The sequence below is a fragment of the Lynx canadensis genome, chromosome B3 (assembly GCF_007474595.2).
Source record: "Lynx canadensis isolate LIC74 chromosome B3, mLynCan4.pri.v2, whole genome shotgun sequence".
In the NCBI taxonomy this organism is placed as follows: domain Eukaryota; kingdom Metazoa; phylum Chordata; class Mammalia; order Carnivora; family Felidae; genus Lynx; species Lynx canadensis.
The window spans coordinates 100,589,664-100,605,415 of NC_044308.2; the positions used below are offsets into that span (position 1 = coordinate 100,589,664).

The following is a 15,752-nucleotide window of genomic DNA, read 5'->3' on the forward strand; positions in this document are numbered from 1 at the left end:
AACAATAGCCTAACTATGGAGAGAGCTCAAATGTCCACTGACTGATGAGTGGACAAAGAAGATGAGGTAGACATATACAATGGCATATTACTCAGCCATCAAAAGAATGAAATCTTGCCATTTGTAACGATGTGGATGGAGCTAGAATGTATCATGCTAAGTGAAATAAGTCAATCAGAGAAAGACAAATACCATATGATTTCACTTATATGTGGAATTTAAGAAACAAAACAAATGAGCATATGGGAAAGGAGGAAAAAGGAGAGAGGGAAACAAACCTCAAGATACTCTTAACAAAAACAAACTGAGGGTTGATGGAGGGAGGTGGATGGGAGATGGGCTGGATGGGTGATGAGTATTAAGAAGGGCACTTATTGTGATGAGAGCAGGGAGTTGTATGTAAGTGGTGAATCACTGAATTCTGCTCCTGAAACCAATATTGCACTGTATGTTGATTAAAAAAAAAAAAGTCTCAAAGAAAAATATTCAAGAGTAGCTTTGGATCTAATGAACTTTCCTTTCTTGCAAAATGTTGCAATCCCCTGCCCCCACCTATCCCCGCCCCCCCGGCGAAAAAACCAGTAAAAGACAAAAGGGGACGTGGGAAGAAAAGGAACATTAAGGATGAAAACCATTATCAAATCTATAAAGATTTACCATTTTTTCCTATGTACTGGCTTTTGCATGACATTCAGGGGTACCCAGAGCAAAACCAGGCCATCTCTATTCTTGTAACAAGTGTTAAGAGACATGACCTCACTCTTTCTATACCTCTTTTCCTGTTTCCTTTCTCTTCTCCTTCTTTGGCCTCCGCACCTTGGCCTGGCAATACCCATATGGAATGCCTAGAGCCACTGGTGACAAACCAGCAACAAATTAAAAAGTTTGCCTACACTGTACATGTATCTATCTTCAGTGAACCAAAGGTGCTGTGGGCAGGAGCTGCCAAATTACAAATATGCACAAAGGCAAATCAGCAACGGGCCTCCGCAATAAACAAGATTAAGTTGGGATAATTTATTAAAAAAAAAAAGTTACATAAATTGTAGTGCAATTACAGCTAACTTGTGGAAATTCTACTTTGGGAAGATTATTCTATTAAATGCCTAACAAAGTGAAGAAAACTTTGCACTTCTTTTTTTTTTTTTTTAATTTTTTTTTTCCTTCAACGTTTATTTATTTTTGGGACAGAGAGAGACAGAGCGTGAACGGGGGAGGGGCAGAGAGAGAGGGAGACACAGAATCGGAAACAGGCTCCAGGCTCTGAGCCATCAGCCCAGAGCCTGACGCGGGGCTCGAACTCACGGACCGCGAGATCGTGACCTGGCTGAAGTCGGACGCTTAACCGACTGCGCCACCCAGGCGCCCCGAAAACTTTGCACTTCTTATAGAAATATAAAGAATCACTATACCTGGATGAATATCATAATATGAAAGCGCAAGGTGGGCAGCAGAAGGCTTATATTTTTATCTTCCAGTTTCTCACTGCATTGATTTTTATTTATTCCCTACTTTAATACAATCTAATAATGACTGGAAGACAAGGATTCAGGCAAAAGCCAGAAGTCTTTTCAAAGACATAAAGGATATGGATTGCACTACCTATTTTACAGCCTGTGCCCATTTTTAAATTGTAAAAGTGAAAGATGTGACTACCGTGCTGATATGAAAAGTTTAAATGTCATTTTAATGCATTTCCAAAAAAAGTTTGTACTGGGCAATACACATGCATATGAAGGAGATATTTAATATTTTTGTGCAACTGAAAGAGTAATTTATATATGGGAAAACATGTTTCTGCCACCTAGCTTAAGAATATTGCCAGTATCTCTAAAACCCACAGTATATCCCTAAATGATCAAATGCCCCTTCCTCTCAAAATAACCACCAATAAGAAGTTTGTGTTGAGCCACCTGGGTGGCTCAGTTGGTTGAGTGTCTGACTCTTGATTTTGGCTAAGGTCATGATCCCAGGGTCACGGGATCGAGCCCTGTGTTGGGTTCTGCGCTGAGTGAACAGCTTGCTTAAAGTCTCTCTCTTTCCCTCTGCCCTTCCCCCAGCTCACATGCTCTCTCTCTAAAAATACAATAAAATGAAATTAAATAAGTTTGTGTTGATTACACTCCTTACTTTTCTTTACAGATATCCTACATGTTCATTAATAATTTTAGCCAATTCTGTAGCATTTACTATGTGCCAGAGACTAAATATTTTATTTCATTTTGTCTGTTTCGGAACACTATGTAAATTAACTTACTGTCCATTGTTTGTTTCACCCCGAATACTATGTTTCTGAGATTCACTGATGTTGAGCCAGATAGCTGTAATCCCCTCATTTTCACTGTTGTACAGCACTACACACATAACAATGTACCCATTTTCCTTTGAAAGACATCTGAGTTATTTTTAGTTTTTTGCTAATATAAATTATGCTCCTAATAACACTGTTGTAAATGTCTCCTGGTGCACATGTATGGGAGTTTCTTTAGGATATATACACTGAGGGGTGAAACTGCAGTCACAGGGCACATGCACATTCAACAAAATAAGAATATGTCAAACCATCTTCCAAAGTGATTGTACCAATTCATACTCCCACCAATAGTCAATGATAAATGTCAATGCTGAACATCCTTATCAATATTTGGTATTGTCACTTTCTTAAATTTTTGCCTGATGGGTGTTTAAAGATATTTCATTGTGGTTTTAAATTGCATGTCCTTGATTACTAGAGGGATGCACTTTTTTATTATATAAAAATATGTATTTAAAATACACACACACACATATATATCCGTGTGTGTGTGTGTGTGTGTGTGTGTGTGTGTGTGTGAGCGCGTCTGCCTATCAATATCCATTTGAGTTTCTTGTGCTTTATTCTGGATATTAAAGCTTTGGTGGTTATATCTGTTGTTCTGTTGCAACATCTTTTCCATTTGTGGCTTGCCTTACTTTTAATGGTATCTTTTGAGAAAAAGAAGTTCTTAACTTCAATCTAATCAAATTTATCCATGCTACTTTATAGTTGTGTTTTTGTGTTTTGTTTAAGAACACATTCTCGGGGCGCCTGGGTGGCTCAGTAGGTTGAGCGTCTGACTTCAGCTCAGGTCATGATCTCACTGTTCGTGAGTTTGAGCCCCGTGTCGGGCTCTGTGCTGACAGCTCAGAGCTCGGGGGCTGCTTTGGATTCTGTGTCTCCCTCTCTCTCTGACCCTCCCCCGTTCATGCTATGTCTCTGTCTCAAAAATAAATAAACGTTAAAAAAAAAAAAATTAAAAAAAAACAACATATTCTCCCATATATTTTTTCTAATACATTTTAAAGTCTTAGCTTTCATAAATTATGTGTTTGATCTATCTGAAATGTGAGGTAGGGATCATTTTCATTTTTTTCCCCCATAGGATAACTGGTTACCAAGCACCATTTATGGAACAGGCCACCCTTTACCAGTGATCTCCAAGGCCGTCTCTGTCATACCTCAGGTTTGCAAACTAAGCGCAGATCCTAAGCACAAACTAGGGGTATCTAGTCTGGTGCCCTCATCTGTCAGCTTACCCTTCTGCCAATGTAAATTGTCTTAAATACAAAAGTAGAAAAATAGTTCTGTTATCTACCAGGACATGACACCCTCTCTATCCTCTTGTTCTGTATCTTGCTACTTTTGGGCCTTTGATCTTCTACAATAATTTTAGGTTCAGCTTGTTGAGTTTTGTGAAACTCTACTGGGATTTTGATTGGCATTGCATGGAATCTATAGGTTAGTTTGGGAGAATTAACATCTCTAGGATACTGAATCATCCAATCTATGAAAATGATCGTTGTACATATTTAAGCTGTACTGTATCTTTTAACAGTTTTTTTCATTTTTAATATAAATATACATATTTTATTAGATTTCTAGGAACTTTATATTGTTATGCTATTTCAAATAGTCTGCTGGGATATAGAAATGCAGCTGTTTTCACATATAGATCTTTTATTTCACAGCCTTGTAAACTATCTTATTAATTTCATTTTTTCTGCAAATTCTTTTGTGTATTCTGTGTATACAACCATAAGACCCGCAAAGGAAAACAGATCTTTTCCATTCCTTAAAACTATTATTTCTTTTCCTTATCTTATTGACTGGTTACGCCTTCCAGTTGAGGAGCTGTTATAAGAATAGACATCCTTAGCTTATTCTTGATTTAAAAGAAATGTTTTTAGCCCTTCAATACCAATGAAGACAATGATGTTTATTGTAGGTAAATCCTCTTTATCAATTATTTTTAAATCTACAAACAGTAAAATTGACTCTGAGTTTTAATGCATATATAGTTTTGCATAACTAGCACCTTGATCAGGATACAGAACTGTTCCCATCACCCTAAAAAGCTGCCCTTTAAATTAATACCCTCCCCTAAACCCTGTGACCACAAATCAGTTCTGTCTCCATAATTTTGTCTCTTCCAGTATGTCACATAAGTGGAAGCGCAAATTATGTAATCTTTGAGCTTGACTGCTATAATATCGTGATACACAGCTGGCCCCAGACAACAAGGGTTTGAACTGTGCAGGTCCATTCATACATGGATCTTTTTCAATAAATACAGCACAGTACTTACTATAAGTGCATTTTCTTTTCCTTATCATTTCCGAAATAACATTTTTTTCCTTTCTCTCCTTTTTTTTTTTAGAGAGAAAAAGCACACGTAGGAGGGGGGCAGAGGGAGACAGAGAGAAGCTTAAGCAGGCTCCATGCTCAGTGCAGAGCCCGACACGGGGCTTGACCTGAGCCGAAATCAAGGGTCAGATGCTCAACCAATTGAGCCACCCAGGTACCCCAACAATTTCTTTTTTCTAGCTTAATTATAAGAATACAGAATATAATACACGTAACATAAAATATGTGTTGATTGACTATGTTATCGGTAAGGCTTCTGGTCAACAGTAGGCCATTAGTAGTTGAGTTTTTGAGAAGTCAAAAGTTATACACAAATTTTTGACTATGTGAGTGGAGGGGTCAATGCCCCTAACTAGCCTCCATATTGTTTAAGAGTCAACTGTAATAAGAAACATATGTTTGATCTTTGTCCCTGGTTCTTGCCACAGGGTTACTAAAACCCTTATAATTTCCTGAGTGATGGGTGAAATTCTTTTATTATTCATAATAAGCCTCTTTCAACCATACCTGAGTTTATGCTAATAAGGCAACCCTTGAAGGATGGGGGCTGATTGCCAGAGGAACCAACTATGTCATCAGAGGTTAAACTTTCTGCCTCATCCCGACCTCCATAAAGGAGAGAGGGGCTTGAGATTGAGGTCAATCGCCAACGATTTAATCAATTACATCTACATAATGGAACCCTCATAAAAACCAAACAACAGGGTTCGGGGAGCCTCTGGATTGGCAAACACATGGAGATACTGGAAGGGTGGTGCACTCAGACAGGATATGAAATCGTCACACCTCTTCCCCATACCTTACCCTGCCTGTGCAGCTCTTCATCTAGCTTTTCAGTGTATCCTTTGTAATACCCTTCAAACCAGTACATGTGTTTTAAGCTAGTAAATGCAAATAAATGCTTCTGTGAGTTTTGTGAGTCATTCTAGTAAATTACTGAACCTCAGGATGGGGTCATGGGATCCCCCACGGGATCCCCCTTCCTCAATTTATACCCAGTCAGTCCGAAGTACGAATGACAACCTGGAATGTGTGACTGCATCTGAAGCAGGGTGGGAGGGGTAGTCTTGTGGCCTTGAGTCCTTAACCTGACTGCTCTCTCTTTGGGGAGTCTGTGGCAGAACTGAGTTAAATTGCAGGACACCCAGAACTGGGAGAAATGGTTGGTATAGGGAAAAACTTCCACATTTTTGGCACCAGCAGTTTTGAGAATAGAGAGAGACAGTAGTGTTTTTCCTTTAGCTTCTTTCACTCAGCACAATGCCTTAGAGATACTAACACAGTAGTTTAAACCTAACAGAAAATTACAAATTTGAGTTTTATTAAGTGCTCATTCATCTGTGTTGTCTACATCCCTGAGCAGACTCAGAAATTCATCTGGGCAAATGGGAAAAGCCCAAAAGATAGTGTTATTACACTAGAACTTTACATATGTGCTCCTGCTGCTGAGAAGGCTTCTTTAGTCACTAGCATTTTTTTTTTTTTTTTTAACTCATTACAAGTTTGGATGCCATTTTGGTTTATAAGTGACATTCCTAACTGACTATGAGACAGAATCACAGTCTTGGAAGAATCCTTGGAGATCATCCAGGGAGGCAGTTTGGTAGTGTGACAAGGGCTCTGGTATCATACAGACCTAGATCCTGCCTGCCATTCTTAGTTAGATTCACTTACCTTTTAATGAGTTTCAGTTTCCTTATCAGTAGAGAAAACAAACTAGGTATATTTCATTGGTTTATGAGAAAATTCAATGAGATACTCCATGTAAAATGCCCTGTGGAGTGCTACGCACACAGGCAAAGCTCCACAAAAGCAGCTGACATCATGTCTAGTACAACTCATTTTCCAGATTATGCAAATCATCGACTGAGACATGCTACTCTAATGGTTTAAATATTAAAATATTAAAACACAGTCATAACTCTGTGTAGAGGAAGATGCATATTTTGGATAACAGCTCTTAAAGAAGCAAACAAAAATGATTTTTAATTAAACAAACATTGTATAATTCTCTATGCTAGATTATAACAATTCACCAGCCTGAGGAATGCAGGAACCACAAAAGAACACAAAAAACCTGAGATTTTTATCTTCCAAATATAGGAAAAGAAAATTATTAGAAAGAAAATGTAAGCTCATATGGAACCGTGGACAAATATTTTTAGTGTTGACAAATCACTTTCTATCAAAACCTTTAGACATTTTGTTCCTCCCACGTGCCCCCCCCCCCCCCCCCCCACAGAGGGCAGGGGTGAAAACTGTGCTGTGAAATCAACCTGTGAAATCAACATGTCAATATAATTATTTTAAAAATCAATGGATTTTATGTTAATAATCTAGAACAAAGAGTGAGTATACTCAAGACAACTTAATGAAAGGCTCTTTGTTTCCAAAGAGCAACTTTGTTGCCACTGACTAAATCATTTAATTTTTAAAGAAACTGTACCTCCATCAAGAGTAAGTTTTGACCGCCACTCAACAGGCAGAAATTCAACATGTGTTGCATGGTTGGAAAAATGCCTTTCTTCTATTTTTCTTGCAGCTTCTCTCATCCTAAAAAAAAACCAAAATAAAAACAAAACGTTATCAGAGTAACTTCTCATATGTATTTATATGGTATAAAATATCTTTAACCATACAACTTCTACTTGCTAACTTTGTCCAATTATATTTTAATTATTGTTACACTGTGCAGTATTTCACAATACTAGGAATCCCTCATTTCAAAGATATTTCCCTAAATTTGTCATCAGTGATTTCAAGTATTACAAGCTTTCACATTATATTCTAAATAATTATATATATTAATCTTCAGTAGACAGAAAGTGCAACAAATCCACCCTGTGCCATCACCCTGCCCCAAATATTGTCAAGTCATGGCCTGTCTTATTTCATCTATTTCTCCACTCATTCTCCCCATAATATGAATTTTTAAATTTTATTTTCAAAATTCAGATACAGCAAAGTTGACTTTTTTCCCCTTTTGGTATCAGTTGTATAGATTTTGTGGTTAGCATCACCACAATTAAGATATAGAATAGTTCTATTATTTCTCCAAATCCCTCACACTAACTCTTTATAGCAGTGCCCTTCCCCCATAATATTTTAAAGGAAATCCCAGATATCACATCATTTCATCTGCAAACTGTTTAGTATCTATTTCTAAAACATAAGGAAAACAACCTATTCTGTACTATTATCATACCAAAACTTTTAAAAAATGTTTATTTATTTTTGAGAGAGAGAGAGACAGAGAGTGGGGTGGGGAGAAGGGGCAGAGAGAGAGGGAGACATAGAATCCAAAGCAGACTCCAGGCTCTGAACAGTCAGTACAGAGCCCGATGCGAGGCTCAAACCCATGAACCATGAGATCATTACCTGAGCTGAAGTGGGACGCTTCACCAACTGAGCCACCCAGGCACCCCCCAAAACTAATTTTTTTAAAGTTTATTTCTTTTTGAGAGAGAAAGAAAGAAGACCCCAAGCAGGCTCTGCACCGCCAGCACCACTAGCTTGGAGCTGGACGTGGGGCTCAGACTCACAAACTGTGAGATCAATGACCCGAGTCAAAATCAAGAGTCGGAGGCTTAACTGACTGAGCCACCCAGGTGCCCCAATCATACCAAAACTTTGAACAATTCTTTAATTTCAGCAAATATGTAGTTTAGCAGTTCCATTTTCCCAGTTAGACTATGTTATTTTATAACATAAAATATATTTTTACATTTTAATTGAGCTCCAAATACAACAGTCCCCCCTTTACATGTGGGGATACATTCCAAGACCCCCAGTGGATGCATGAAACTGAAGATAGTACTGAACCCTATATATATTGATTTCTCCTATACATACACACCTATGACAAGTTTAATTTATAAATTAGGCACAGTGAACGTTTAATAACAACAATAAAAAACAATTATAACAACACAGTGTAATAAAAGTTATATGAATGTGGGCTCTCAAAATCTTATTGCATTGCATTCATCCTTCTTCTTGCCACGATATATGAGATGCTAAAATGCCTACGAGGTGACATGAAGTGAGGTGAATGACACATACATCGTGACACAGCATTAGGATACTATCATCTGCTTCCAGACTGCAGTGGACCCCAGATAACTGACACCAGAGAGGGTGCAACTGCAGATAAGGGTGGGGGTTGGCGCGGGGGGGGGGGGGGGGGGGACTACTTTATAGTCCATGCACTGTAATTGGCATGTATGTCTCTTAAGTGTCTTTTAATCTACAGGTTCTTCTCGCCCCCTCTCCCCGCTTTTTTTTGTTGTTTTGTAATTTATTTTTGTCCTGCAGAGTTCCTCAGAGTCTGATTTTTAATGACTGTATCCCCATGGTATTTAACATGTTCTTTATCCTCTACTTCCTGTATCTTGTTAGTGAGATATAGAGGCTTGATCAGATGAAAGTTCTACTATTTTGGCAAGACTACTACTCCATAGGTGCATACATCTGTGTTTGTCTCTTTCTGGTGAAGCTAGCAGTTATGACGATCACTGCTTAGATTCATTTATTTATTATGGTTCCATCACTCCTTATTTGTTTGTAAAGCTTACAATTCTAGAAAGAGAAATTTCTTCACACCAAATATTTGGTTGCTCTGGAATACAACCAAATCATTTCTGTATGAAATGAGAAAGTGAAGGATGAATAGTTAATTCTTATCTTCTATTAACAATTTTCAAAATACTGAGTTCTTAGCTTCTATATTTTTTGACATATTTACTAACTCATACACTTAAACATATTTGAAGTGGAGTGTTTCAATCCACTGTAGTTATTATTCTTACGGATGCTCAAATTGTCTCCTTTTTTGATCAGTAAATCTCTTCAAGTTGGCTTCTGGTGTCCTTTTGACACGACCTCCCTAGTTTTTCCTTCTGAACAATCAAGTGGCTTTTTGGTTTGTTCATAGAGTTGTGCAATCACCGCTATTATCTAATTTCAGAACTTACATCACCTGCAAAAGAAATAATGTAGCCATAGCAGTCACCTTCCCATATCTCCTCTCCCTAGGCCCTGGCAATCACGAATCCACTTTCTGTCTTTATGGATCTGCCTATTCTGGATATTTCATATAAATGGAATCATACGTATGTGGCCTTTTGTGTCTGGCTTCTTGCACTCATCATAACGTTTCAAGGTTCACCCACGTTTATTGTGAATCAGTACTTCACTGCTTTTTATAGTTGAATAATATTCTACTGTATGAATATGCTTTTGTTTATCCATTTGCATTGGAACGTTTGGATTGTTTCTAATTTTTTGGCTGTTATGAATAATGCTCCTATGAATATTCTTTAAAAGGGTTTTGTGTAGATATATTTTCAATTCTTTTGGGTATATACCTAGGGGTGGAATTGCTGGCTTGTATGCTAACTCTACGTTTAAATTCTTGAAGAGGTGCCAAACTATTTTCCAAGGCAATTACACTATTTTACAATCCCAACAGCAACATAGGAGAGTTCTAATTTTTCCACATCTTCACTAATACTTGTTATTTTCCAACTATTTGATAAGAGTCAACTTAGCAGGTATAGAGTGACATAACATCTCTTTGTGGTTATGAACTGCATCTCCCTAACACTTAAGGATTTTGAACATCTTTTTATGTGCTTATGGGCCATTGGTATATTTTCTTTGGACAAATGTTTATTCAGATCCTTTACCTATTTTAAAAATTTAGGTTTTTTTAACTGCAAAAGTTCTTTATATATATCCTAGATACCAGATCCTTCTCAGATTATGATTTGCAAATATTTTCTCCCATTCTGTGGATCGTCTTCACTTTCTTGATAATGTCCTTTGAAGAACAAAAGTTTTAACTTTTGCCAAAGTCCAATTTCTCTTTTTTCCTCTGTGGCTTCTACTTTTGATGTTGTATCTCAGGAACCATTGCCTAATCCAAGGTCACAAAGATATACTCCTAAATTTTAAGAGTTTTATAGTTATGGCTCTTATATTTGGGCTTTGATTAATTTTGAATTAACTTTTGTATACATGTGAGGTAGGGTTTAATTTCATTCTTCTGCAGATATATATCCAGGTGTCCTAGCACCATCGGTTAAAAGGTTATTCTTTCATCAATGAATTGTTTTGGCACTCTTGCTGAAAATCAGTCCAACTCTGATTCTAATCCATTCATCTTGCTTTGTAGCAATTTATGAAACTGGGAAGTGTTAGTCCTCCATCTTTTTTTTTTTTTTAAGATTGTTTTGGCTACTCCGGGTTCCTTGCATTTCCATGTGGATTTTATTTGTTTGTTTGTTTGTTTGTTTATTTATTTATTTATTATATGAAATTTATTGTCAAATTGGTTTCCATATAATACCCAGGTGCCCTCCTCAGTGCCCATCACCCACTTCCCCCTCCCTCCCACCCCCCATCAACCCTTAGTTTATTCTGTTTTTAAGAGTCTCTGATGGTTTGCCTCCTTTCCTCTCTATAACTTTTTTTTTTCCCTTCCCCTTCCCCATGGTCTTCTGTTAAGTTTCTCAGGATCCACATAAGAGTGAAAACATTCCATGTGGATTTTAGAATCAGCTTGTCAATTTCTGCATAAAAGACAGGTAGGACTTTAATAGGAACGTGGTTAAGTATTGCCATCTTAACAATATTAAATCTTCTAATCCAGAAACGTAGGTTGTTTTCATTTACTTAGGTCTTCTTTTATTTCTTTCAATGGTGTACTACAGTTTTCAGTGTACAAAACTTACACTTCTTTTGCTAAACTTATTCCTAAGTAGGTTATTCTTTTTTTCTTTTTGATACTGTAATAAATGGAAATGTTTTCTTTTTTTTTTTTAAAAAAAAAAGGTAAACTCAACCCCAACATGGGGCCCAAACTTATGACCCTAAGATCAAGAGTTACATGCTCTTCAAACTGAGCTAGCCAGACACCCCTAGAAATGCTTTCTTAATTTCCAGATTGTTCACTGCTAGTATATAAATACAATTGATTTTTGCATATTGATCTTGTATTCTGTAACTTTGCTGAGTTCATTTGTTAGCTGTAACAGTTTGTGTGTGTGTGTGTGTGTGTGTGTGTGTGTGTGTGTGTGTGTATAGATTCCCTAGGATTTTCTCTATTTAAGATCATGTTATCTGCAGAGATCATTTTATTTCTTCCTTTCTAATCTGGATCTCTTTTATTATTTCTTTTACTTGCCTAATTGCCCTGGGTGAAACCTCCAGTACAATGTTGATCAGAATTGGGAGGTGACATCCCTGTCTCATTGCTGATCTTGAGGAAAAGCTTTCACTGATTCATTGTTAGAGTGCAATATTAGCCATGGGCTTGTAGATGCCTTTTACCAGAGGGAAGAAATTCCCTTCTCTCTCTACTCTCCTGAGTGTTTTCATTAAGAAAGGGTGTTAAATTTTGTCAATGCCTTTTCTGCATCAAAAACCACATGATGTTTTTGTTCCCCTTTACTCTATTAGTGTGGTGTATTACCCTTGATTTATTTTTAAAAATATGTTGAATCAATTTTCCATTCCTAGGATGAATCCCAATCAATCGTAAGGTATAATCTTCTTTACATGTTGGTGGATTCAGTTTGCTAGTATTGTGTTGAGAATTTTTGGGTCCATAAAGAATAGTTATTTGTATTCATAAGGGATACTGATCTACAAGTTTTTTTTCCTTATGATATCTGTCTGATTTTGGTATTAGGACAATATTGGCCTCAACGAATGAGTTGAGAAGTCTTCCTTCCTCTTTTAGTTTTTTGGAGAGTTTATGAAGAATTGGTGCTCTTTTAATGTTTGCAGAATTTGCCAGTGAAGCCATCTGGTCCTGAGCATTTTTGTTTTTTTGGAAGGAAGTTTTTTGATTATTAATTCAAATGCTTTACTTCTTAATGGTCAGTTTAGATTCTATTTCTTCTTATTGATCATCAAATCAGTTTGGTAGTTTGTATCTCTCTAGAAATTTGCCCATTTTATCTAGGCTATCTAATTTATCGGCACAGAACTGTACATAGTATTCCCTTATAATCCTTTGATTTCTGTAAGGTCAGTAATTATGTCCCCTCTTTCATTCCTGATTTTAGCAATTTGAATCTACTTTTTTCTTGGTCAACAATACATCACACTTTTTTTTCTTGGTCTTCTTGACCAAGCTGCAGGCTTCTCAGTTTTGCCAAAAAAAATTAAAAAAAGAAAATCAACTGTAGTCTCACAAATACAAACAAGATTCAGAATGGTAGTGACAAGGTTGAAGTTAATTTTACTCTTTTTACAGTTCTGGACTGCTAAGGAATTGTAGAAAGCAGGGAAAGAGTTAAGAGATCCTCTGGATTTTCTTGTTTATAATTAATCAGAATTTCTTTTTGTTTATTTTCTATCAATTACTAGTTTATGTGGGGGGTTTTCCATCAAATTACCCTGTCTCTGAAGGAATGACGGCAATCTTCTCGATAGCAGATACTTATTTTTTTAACCACTCTGGATTCATTCATTCCACTTACAATAATAGCTCTTGATTTTTATTTGTGGCTCTACTTCTCCCTATGGTGATGATGAAGCCAACTTCCATCTGACTCTGGGAGATGACAAGCTCAATACATCATACCCTGCATGGCCGCATGTACAGATTAAGGTAGCTGGATGCAACGCCATTGGTCAGTGAAATGCCTAGGCTAGCTGGGACTTCTGGAAAAACAGGGTTACTCTTTCTTCTGAAGTTGAACATAATATAATATAAACCGTATCTGGAAGCACACACAGGAGATGTGTGAGAATAGCTAAAAAATGAAAGAAAGTACAGTAGAAACTGGATTCTCGGTTCTCAGGACTGACACATCCTACATTTAGACTTCTCAGTGTTATGAACTACTAAATCCTCCTTTTGGTTCAAGCCTTTTTGGATTAGGTTTCCCCTCACCTACATCCAAAGAAAGCAAGCTGATACCTTCTCATTTATCAATGGTGCCAGAGTGAATCTGTCATTAAACCCGTATCTCAGATTCCTAGATATCCAAGCAAAAGATTAGCATTTTGACATAAGAATACAAATATTATAAGAAATAACGTGCAACTCCTCAGAACACAAATCAGAAAGAAGAGATTTTTGCAATAGAAACTAGGAACATTGACAAAAAATTAGGGTGGCTTAGCGGTATCTGACTAAATTTTTAAAAGTTGAACCGTACTTTAATCCATCAGTTGACATTAAGAGGTGTTACAATAAAAGGTGAAACAAAACTCAACATTGCATTATTACAGAGATGTTGATGAGGACAAAGTTTCTGGTATTGCACAGTATTTGCTCTATAAGGACTCAAGAAATACATTTACTTGAAGCCTCAGAACCAGATAAAGTGTGCTCTGAACCAAAAACTGATCTGTTTCATCACATCATAAATATGATTAGATTTTTCTTCATACCGATGGCTAGTTTAGAGCCACATTTATGGTGGCTTAACCCTAACATTTCTTTTCAACACAGTCCTTAACATTTTACAAACACACACAAGTATAAACATGCCTCACCCCCATAACATCTTACAGTTTTTAGACTAAAGATGGGAAAAAAAAGAGTAAAGTTGAATAAAAATAAATTAATGAGGTAAATAATGTATGTGGTGTGTTGGTAAATAATCCACTGTTCTCTGTGTAAAATTTAGAGTTCAGTTTCCTCTGGTAGTAATTAATTGGCTAGGTTAAGCTGCTAACTGGCAATTTATTTACTTATTTATTTAAAATGTTTATTTATTTTTGAAAGAGAGAGAGAGAGAGAGAGAGAGAACATAATCAGGGGAGGGGCAGAGAGGGAGGGAGACAGAGGATCCAAAGCAGGCTCTGTGCTGAGAGTGGAGAGTCCAATGCGGGGCTTGAACTCACAAGTTGTGAGATCATGACTGAGCTGAAGTCAGATGCTGAGCCACCCAGGTGCTCCATGACAATTTAAAAAATTCTTATGTTTTTCATAATTATGCAACCTTGTAATTATTCTGTTTCTGCAGTTCAGTGAGTAAGATACAAACTAAGAATTACAATTTTTCTTTGCTTTCAACCTTAATATAATGTAAATTAATAAGTTGAAAACACTTTCTTATTCTTCCTCTTCTCCATGCTGTGGGGGAAAAAAACCTCAAATATCATCATCATCATCATCATCATCATCATCATCTGGACATAATCACTCTCACAATTTGGTCTAGAAATTCCATGTATAACATAAGAGATATTAGAGTAGTTTGCATTGAACATGCGGTGGAATGATTAAACTCTGTTATACCCCGGATAAAAGTCTGGATTCTAGTGATGGAGAATGTATTCATCAAAGAACTCACTCACATGGCTGTATTTTTGATAATTCTTCCTTGGTCCATTTTCTGTCCAATGCCGTGCACAACAAATACAATATGAGTAGTCTGTGATGGCTTGTCTTCTAATGTGGCTTCTTCTACATAACCTCTATGAAGTCTAGTCCCACTACTTGATGCTGTAGAAAAATTATGATTGTAAGTTTACTATTTATTCCAGAAATAGCATTTGGGCATACATTTAAAGAAATAATAAAGAAAAAGGAGTACTAGCAAAAAATTTCACTGGGTTGGGTGGGGATGAAATTTGTGAAATGATGTACAGTGACTGGCTCAGAGTACATGACACCAAAGCCAGAAACCATAGGGAAAAGAAAAGCAAGGAGGGAAGGATGGACTGAACACATAAAAAATTTAAAAAGTTCTCTGTAAAAAAAAACAAAAAATACCATGAAGCAAAGATAAAAGATGAATGATAAACTGGGAAAACTTTTGCAAAATTCAGTGCCTAAAGAGTTAATTACCGGAGTGCAAAGGAGAGCTTACTAATCAAAAAGTGAAAAGACAACCACTGAAATAGCAAAATGGGCTAAAGACAAGGTAATTCACAAAACAAATACAAATGACTAGGAAACATGTAAGAAGATATTCAAGTACATCTTGTTATCAAAGAAATTATATAAGAGGCAATTGCAAAAAAATTGGTATCAGACTTAACGAAACTTTCTGAAAAATTTATTAATAATGCTCTCACATCTTCCTCAAGCACCATTTCCTCTTTCCTTTTGTCAAACTTCTGT

General features: G+C 36.6%; 1 protein-coding gene across 4 annotated transcripts in view; it reads right to left on the reverse strand.

The window, feature by feature from the left end:
- DDHD1 (DDHD domain containing 1) overlaps positions 1-15,752 on the reverse strand; it is a 110,075-nt gene that overhangs the window by 32,246 nt on the left and 62,077 nt on the right. For all 4 annotated transcript variants that reach the window (XM_030319126.1, XM_030319125.1, XM_030319128.1 and 1 more), the window contains 2 exons: positions 14,984-15,131; positions 7,110-7,216 (listed from right to left, as the gene is read on the reverse strand). In XM_030319126.1, coding sequence (XP_030174986.1) covers positions 7,110-7,216; positions 14,984-15,131 — 255 coding nt within the window. The remainder of the gene's footprint in view (positions 1-7,109; positions 7,217-14,983; positions 15,132-15,752) is intronic.